Source organism: Phascolarctos cinereus, unplaced genomic scaffold (genome assembly GCF_003287225.1).
Source record: "Phascolarctos cinereus isolate Bilbo 61053 unplaced genomic scaffold, phaCin_HiC Scaffold_5;HRSCAF=322, whole genome shotgun sequence".
Lineage (NCBI taxonomy): Eukaryota > Metazoa > Chordata > Mammalia > Diprotodontia > Phascolarctidae > Phascolarctos > Phascolarctos cinereus.
This window is the reverse complement of record NW_027555958.1, coordinates 414,542,203-414,550,773: the sequence shown is the minus strand read 5'-3', so window position 1 is coordinate 414,550,773 and position 8,571 is coordinate 414,542,203. Positions and strand designations below refer to the sequence as shown.

Here is an 8,571-nt window from a genome sequence, read left to right as displayed (position 1 = left end):
GCACAATCTTTCTGCTGTACTTTCTCACCTCCAGATGGTTTTGCAGGAACCCCACCAGTAATAAGCAGCTTCTCCCTCCCCTTCTCAATGGTTTTTGAGGATGTAACCAAAGTAACCAAAAATGGGAATAGTCAACATTTTATTTACTGGTATCCACAAACCACACTGGGGAGAGGTCCAGAAGAGCAGGAGCACCTCAGTTCACACAAGGGTTGGATATTCTGCCCATGAAAATTATAGTATTGAGAGCAACTTCCCTGATGAGAACCAGGAAAGGCCTATTGGCCTTGAAGGTCACCCTGTTGAAGTTGAGTGAACGACCAGAAATCACAACCGCAGTGCTTGCAGCAGCTTCACTACCTTCCTCATTTACCTGCCATGAGATGGGGAGAAGAGGTCACATAAGCTGACATAAACATGCAACAGTCCTTCCTGGCTGACTATTTAAGCCCTTTAAAAATGCTGCTGGGTTTCCCATCAGGAAGCACTTTGAGTCCTCAAAGGTGAAACTGCATGAATGGAGCATAACTGCATTCATTACAGAAACACACCTGCCCTTCTAGTACAAAAAGCTGGGATCGGTTGAAATAGCACCTTTTCTTCATTCATCAAGTGCTCACTACATGCAAGGCGATCCCTACATCCCCAGGTCCAGAAATCTCAACCTAGCCTAAGGCTGCCATACATCAGTTCCAGGCAGCGCTGGCAGCACCTGTCTGTTCTGTCAGTGCTGTGATATTGTGTTCTACTAGCTCTCACAGGAAGAATCTGGATATAAACCGTCTGAGTGAACCATAATTTTGTTCTTGGGGCAATAAGGTCACAATTTCTCAAGTGTCCACACAGGATGTGAAACCCCTAAGAAGAGGGAGTTGACCACCTACCCTGGTAAATAGTGAGGGAATTCCTGGAGGTAACACATTAGAGAGTGGATTTCTCCAAAAAAGTTTTACCTGGGCCCCCAAATACAATTTGTGCTACTTGAGCAAGTTCTTTGTGCCCCCCTCCAAATGGAACTTGGCGCTCTTTGCCCTATACAGTTGGATGTTATCATAGGCTTCTGTGCCCCCCAGTCAGTTCACACTTCTTCACCATGGCTTTTGCAAGGCCAGGCTTTGTGAAAACAAATTGCAACAGAGTGTTTCATATTCTCGGTGTTGGATACAAAGCCAAATACAGAAACCAGAACAAATGCTTAACTGGCAGAATTTTCAAGGCCCGCAAACAAAATGAGGCTCTATCGATTACTTCCCCAGAGATTCAGTTCTTGTTAGCTGTGGCCCTTAGGTTTCTAAGCTGACCCTGGATCATGTTGGCTTCTCAGGGCCTCATAGAGGATCAGTTCTAGAGGACCCACAGAACTAATATTATGGTTCAGTGGCCACAAGTGGCATAGAGTAAATTGGTCCTTCAGTTTCTTCCAGTGATATTCCAAAGCCCCTAAGTGGTTCAGAAGAGGCTATCTGGGATCCTAGGAACAGAATTACCAGCATCAGTTCAGAACCCCTTCAGCTTTTGCTGATAAGAGCAAATTTCCCCATGGAGAACCCATATCAGCTCAGTAGTGAGACAAATTTAAAACATCTGGTCAGAAAAAAGGAACAAATGATAAAGCTTCTCCAGAACAGACACTTTTTGCTTATATTTTACTTCTGATACATACCTTCAGCTTCCTATGATAATATCTGGCCCACTTCTGAGTACACTTAGCCGAATGACTAGAGCCTTTTAGGGCCATTCAAAATCAAAATCAACACACTTTGAAATAGGGCTTACAGTAATACAAATGTAGTATCATGTCTGACTTGAGCTAAGGAGAAGTGACCCAGTTAGAGGGCATTGGTAAGACATTTGGCTTCAAAAGGCCAGAGAACCATTTCCCATTTGAGTAGTGGTTTAGTCCTACTTAAGTCAACCTTTATGGCCCTATTGTTTTTCAGTATCAGTCAACTACAGGCAATCATTAATCTCCAGCAATGTGCCAGACACTTTTCTAGGTGAGAGAGATGCAAAGACAAAAATGAAACATCCCTTGCCCTTCAGGTGTTTACATTCTATTGGTGAGAAGACAACATATAAATACATAACTATATACAAAATCTATGTCAGGGGAAACAAGGAAGCCTTCTTTCTTCAACTCACAAAAAGTAATTCTCTCAAGTTTTGCGTTTCTCTTCAGTGTTTATAAAAATGCAGCATTGTGCTTTGCATCCTTAAGTTATCATTTGAATTAAGGCAAACAGCCTTCCCTCTCAATATTCACACCATTAGCTTCTATTTAAAGATGGCTCCATGGCTTATGGTCATTCTGTGCCTTAAAACTTAAACATAAACACTTCAATGCTTGTTGATTGATTGACATATAAATGACATACAAACTTATTGGGAGGGGGGAGAAGGAAACACTAGCAGCAAATGGTTTTTTGACCTTGAGCAGCATCTGTCAGGTGGGTTACAACATAGTATACACCATTGCTCTTTAGTGGAAGGCTGCCAGAACTGAGATGTCATTTTATTTTTCACGGGGTTAAAGGTTAGAGATCTATCACTTCCTCCCACTTGCTGTATTCAGAACTTGGCCTCTGTCAGCAATTTACAAATACTGATAATAAAGATTCCCTGCTTCTGGTTAAACTTTATTTGTAGGTTTAAAAAAGCATAGTCATTTGATTTGTTAAGTTCCCAATGGTTAAAAGCCATTATTGTAAGGGTTGCACATCTGGGAGGCTGGTAGCCTGCTTTCTGATTGACCATTAGGATCAGCCCTCTGTATAGAGGGAGTAGGTAGTGGCTTCCACGTTATTATCTGAGAGGGGAGGGGAGGGGAGAGGAGGGGATCTGAACCTCTAAAAAGAAAAGACCATGTCTTTGGGATCTGGAACCTAAAGAGGAAAAGTCCTGGCCAAATCTCTGGCATTTCCCTGAGGCTATGATCCTATCAACTGGCCTTTCATTATGGCCTAGGCCTAGGGCAATCTCCCAATTCTCTGTTACCCTTAACCTAGCCTAGCCCTCCATTGTTTTACCGCCCTATGTCCCCCACCCCTCACCTTTAAGGCGTTCTGTTACCTCACAGTCACCCCAGCTTACTGGCCACTCCCATCCAGATCCTCCTTAGACCCTTCCTCTAGTCACCTCAGACTACTTGGCCACTCCTAGTTCCCTCCCAGCCTCCATTAAGGTGCTCAGATTCTTTAAGAGTCTGGCCAATATGGTGTATTCTTTAATAAACCTTGTCTTTGGCTGAAACAAGGCTTGGGTCAAATTCATTTGCGCAAGACCTGCATGTCATGATTTTGGGGTCCCAGACCCCTAAACCTCTAACCCTCAACCCCACCACCCCCAGAAAAATATCTACCCTAACTCAACCAGCTTTTCACCCATTTGGCCCTTGAAGTTCCATGTTAAGAACTAAGTAAATTGCCCAAGAAGGCCAAAACACTAAATTGTAGTTACCCTATCAACACACCCAGAACGGGTAAGTTTATTAGATTATCTATGAAGTTAACCTGGAAAAGCTATGAAGGGCTTGGTTCAAAGATAGGGACACTCTAAATTAAAGGATGGTGGAGGATGGTGGAAGGAAGAGATGCATTGCATTAGACACTCTGGGAGGGCAGTTCTGGGGAATTCAATGGCACTTGACCCTGAGTAGGAGGAGGAGCTGGTAGCTTGGGGACAAGGAAATGTTGTAAACCTTCATAACTTTTCAGAGGTGAGATCCTGCTGGTCATAATAATTCAAGACTCTCTTGCCATCTGCCTACTCCTGTAGCCATCCGTGAACCAGGCATTGTAGTTACATTTCTATGGAGAATGTAGTTGGGTAAAGTGAGAACAAAGTCCAGTAAGAAAGGGAGGAAATGGACAGAGATCTACTGACCTCAAGGAATGCCTTGTGGAATGCATCAGAAACAAAAAGGTCTCCCTGGCCATCTGCAATGATCCCTGGGGGAAAAAAAGCAACAGAAGAATTGTATCCTGAGACAAGGAAGGTAGCTACTCCCACAAGAGAACCTCCCTGCCACTGTCCGCGCCCCCCCACCCACCCAGTTAAAGAGGTTAAGTGTTTCAAAAAATTCTGCACAAGGCCTCACACTTAGTAGGCGCTTAAAAGGCTTATTAAATTCAGTTGATTGAGCCCAGCCCTCCCACTCAACATTATCATCAACATATTATCACATGTTGAAACATAGTTTAAGGTCATTCAGACTGGCTCATATGAACTTAAATTTGTGCTTACAAATACAAAATGGCACAAAAGCTATATTTCTAGCAAAATAAGATAAATAAAAACAAAGCCACACCATCTATGAGGGTGCTTTATTGGGTGGGCCAGATCCTCCAAAATCCATCATCCCTCTGTAAATGGAGGTGACTGCCAGATATAATGAAAGTCCTATCCAGACAATTACCTAATAGTAAATAGTCTCTTCCCCTGACATTCTAAAGAATGTGAGAGTTACACAAATCCCAGAAAGAAAAATGGAAAAGCACATAATTGTGAAAGTCATAAGGGCAGTGACTCCTGGATACATTTCATAATGTGTAACATTCTATGTTGGTTTAGGTAATTTTATAAAACTTTATTTTTCTAATTCATCATTTTAAAATTTCTTTATTGCACTGTTTTTGTGCCTTTTTCAAAAATCAAAAATTTTAATTAACCAAAACTAGCCTTTTCTATCTCCAATCTTATCATACACACATATTGAAAAAGAAAAAAAAGGTCTTTGTAACAAGTATAGTAGTGTAGTAAGGCAAAACAAATTCCCTTGTTGGTCATGTCTAAAAAAATATGTATTAACATATCAATCGGGCAGCTAGGTGGCACCATAATGCATAGAGGACCAGGCCTGGAGTCAGGAAGACTCATCTTCCTGAGTTCGAATCAGGCTTCAGACACTTACTAGCTGTGTGACCTTGGGCAAGTCACTTCACCCTGTTTGCCTCAGTTTCCTCATCTGTAAAATGAACTGGAGAAGGAGATGGCAAACCACTCCAGCATCTCTGAAGAGTTGGAGATGACTGAAATGACTGAACAACAATATAGCAATCTGTGCTCCTTGTTAGGAGGTTGTTTGCCATCTATTCAGAAGCATTGATTTTAAGAGTAAATTAAGTCACCATTCAATGAGACAGCTGGGCAACCCAGTGGATAGAGCTAAACCTAGGGTCAGGAAGACCTGATTTCACATGGGGCTTTAGCCACTTACTAGCTAGGTGACCCTGGGAAAGTCACTTAACCCCTTTCTGTCTCAGTTTCCTTATCTGTTAAATGGGCATAAGAACAGCACCTTTCTCCCAGGGATGTCGTGAGGATCAAATGAGACATCTGTAAAGCACTTAACACAACACCTGGCACATTTACTTATCTCCTTCCTCCTCAAAAGATAGATTGGAGGGGTAAAATTTTATAAAACTAGAACCACTTATATAAAGCACAACAAATTCTCAAATAGATTCAGCAGTCATTGCCTTAGTAACCTTAAAAACGAAGTGGGCTTTTCCATTTACCTTTCTGTGATTTGTGGCTATAGCATTCTTTGGAATGTCAGAGGAAGAGGAGGAGCATTTTAATATCAGTTACCTATCTGTCTCCGTGGGACCCAAATGCTGTCTGTCATTGTGTCTGTCTCCGGCCCTGTTCCTCTTCAGAACCATCCTGGGAGACAGGAAGGGTATAGAAATGCTCAAGCTCACCTGGCAACTTGGCCCGTTCTGGGTGGAAAAGATCATCCAGGCCCATCTGCTGTAGGTTATCCTTCACACTGAAGTTGTCCTCGATTCGGAATCGGGGCACATGGACTGCCAGCAAAGTCTCCTCCAGGCTCCCCAGCCATTCACGCAGTATGTCAGGCGTCAGGTCCCTCTCCACCTTCTCTAAGGGCTTATCAGGCTTGGGCAGGATCAGCACCATGGTGATGTCGTCGCCTTTGTAGGGTAGCTCGAGCACCTCCACCTGGCTGCTGCCCCTCACGTGACTGTAGTGGAATTTGTTCTCCTGGTACATCATGGATGCTAAGCACTGCTCCCCATCAGCCTTGTGAAACAGCTCCTTCTTGGTGTTCTCAGGGCTGAACTTTGACTTCCACAGGCCCTGGGGGATTAGAAAGGAAAGCATGGCTCCTGAACAGGACAAATCCAGGCTCCAGTGGGGTCTCAATCCCTCTCTTTCCTTTCATGTTCCCCAAGTCTTGCCTTCTTCCTCTAGAAACTAATGGGGGAATGGCTGGCATTCTTTTATAATGCCAGAGTACCAGGCAGAACTGGCACTACTGCTCCTCTCTTAGAAAAGTATGAAAAGGCAGGACACACGTTTGCATTCTTAATTTGATACTACTGCCCTTTAGATAAAGGTATCTAGGCTTTCCCCCTAAAGGTAGTGGCACCATTCTCAGGTAAATCAGGACCACAATCTGCCTCCATTTGGATATGTGTGCAATAGGGAGGCCTTCTCTGATCCTCCACTCCCATACCCCTCCCTGAAATGACTGGTTAATTTATCTCCCATTACCTTCATACTCACTGTCTCAGGGGTCACCAAGTATGAAATCTCCTGGGTTTGTCAGAAACAGCACGACACTCTGGAGAGAGGACTAATAATAACAGCTAACGTTTATATTGTGTGTACTGTGTGCCAGGCATTGTGCTAAGTGCTTCACAGTTATCTCATCTGATCCTCACAACCCTGGGAAGTAGGTGCTATTATTGTCCTCATTTTACAGATGAGGAAACTGAGGCAAACAGAGGTTAAATGACTTGCCTAGGTCACACAGCTAAGTAGTAAGTGTCTGAGGCTGGATTTTAATTCGGGTTTTCATTACTCCAAGCCAGGTGTGTTATCCACTGTGCCACCTAACTACCTATCTCTAGGTCTGGAGTCAGAAGACCTGGGTGAGTTTTTACTTCATCTTGCCCAGAGCTGGGTCTCCACATCACTTCCTGGACCACCATTTCCAAACCAGGTTACCACCTATGTCGGTTTCCCTCTCCCCCTTTTCCAGTTTTCTCCCTTTAAGTGTTGTCTTTCTTCTATTAGAATATAAGCTCCTTGAGGGCAGGAACTGTCTTATTTGCTTTATTTGTATCCTTAGCACTTAGCACAGTGCCTGGGACATAGTACATGCTTAATAAATGCCCAACCTCATCCCCTACTCTTCTCTCTTTCTCTCTCTCTATGTTTCTGTCTTTCCTCTGTCTCCTTTCTCTTTCTCTTTTTCTCTGTCTTTGTCTCTCTCTGTCTCTGTCTCTCTTTGTCTCTCTCTCTCTCTCTCTCTCTCTCTCTCTCTCTCTCTCTCTCTCTCTCTCTCTCTCTCTCTCTCCCTCTCTCTCTCTCTCTCTCCCCTACCTATTTATCTTTTTTTATCTCATCTTGGCTCTGATTTTAATACTTGTATGACCTTGGCCAAGTCACTAATGGTCCTGGGCATCAGTTTCCTTAAGATGAAGGGGCTGGAAGATGAGGTCAAAATGATTTAGACATAAAGTGTGATATCATAAGTAAATTAGGGGAGCATGGAAAAATGTACCTGTCACATCTATGGATAAGGCAAGAATTTATGACCAAATAGGAGATAAAGAGGATCACGGGAAGTAATATTGATCATTTTGATTACATGAAATTAAGAAACTTTTATGCAAACAAAACTAATGTGACCAGAATTAAAAGAAAAACAGGAAATGTGGTGGGGTGGGGGGAGAATATTTATGGCAAGTTTTTCTGATAAAGGCCTCATTTCTCAAATATAGAGGGAACTGAACCACATTTATAAAAATACAAGTTACTCCCTGATTGATAAGTGGTCAAAGGATATAAACATGCAGTTTTTAGAAGAAGAAATAAAACCTATTAATAGTTACATGAAAACATGTTTTAAATCACTACTTATTAGAGAAGTGCAAATTAAAACAACTCTAAGATACTACCTCACACCTATCAAATTGGCTAACATGACAGAAAAGGAAAATGACATGCTGGAGGGGATATGGAAAATTTGGGACACTATTGCACTCTTGGTGGAGTTGTGAACTGATCCAACCATTCTGGAGAACAATTTGAAACTATGTCCAAAGGGCTATAAAACTCTGCATACCCTTTGACCCAGCAATATCATTATTAGGTCTATATACCAAAAAGATTAAAGAAAAAGGAAAAGGACCTATATGTACAAAAATATTTATAGCGGCTCTTTTAGTGGTGCCAAAGAATTGGAAATTGAGGGGATACCCATCAATTGGGGAATGACTGAACAAGTTGTGGTGTATGATTGTGATGGAATACTATTGTGCTATGAGAAATGATGAGCAGGATGGTTTCAGAAAAACCTGAGAAGACTTCTATGAACTGATGCAAAGTGAAGTGAGCAGAACAGAACAGTGTACCCAGGAACAGTAATTTTGCAGGGCTGACTTAGCTACTCTGATCAATACAATGATCCAAGACAATTCCAAAAGACCCATGATGAAAAATGCTATCTATCTCTACAGAGAGAACTAATGAACTCTCAGGGCAGATTGAAAGATACTTTTTTTAAACTTCATTTTTCTTGGATTTTTTTTTGTCTGTGTT

General features: G+C 42.3%; 1 protein-coding gene across 1 annotated transcript in view; it reads right to left on the bottom strand.

Moving 5' to 3' along the window:
- Positions 1 to 122: 122 nt before the first annotated feature.
- SERPINC1 (serpin family C member 1) overlaps positions 123 to 8,571 on the bottom strand; it is a 36,263-nt gene continuing 27,814 nt past the window's right edge. Inside the window, exons 5-7 of the mRNA XM_078156485.1 lie at positions 5,703 to 6,099; positions 3,883 to 3,947; positions 123 to 373 (exon numbers count right to left, since the gene is read on the bottom strand). Of these exons, the coding sequence (XP_078012611.1) occupies positions 197 to 373; positions 3,883 to 3,947; positions 5,703 to 6,099 (639 nt within the window). The 3' untranslated portion in view covers positions 123 to 196. The remainder of the gene's footprint in view (positions 374 to 3,882; positions 3,948 to 5,702; positions 6,100 to 8,571) is intronic.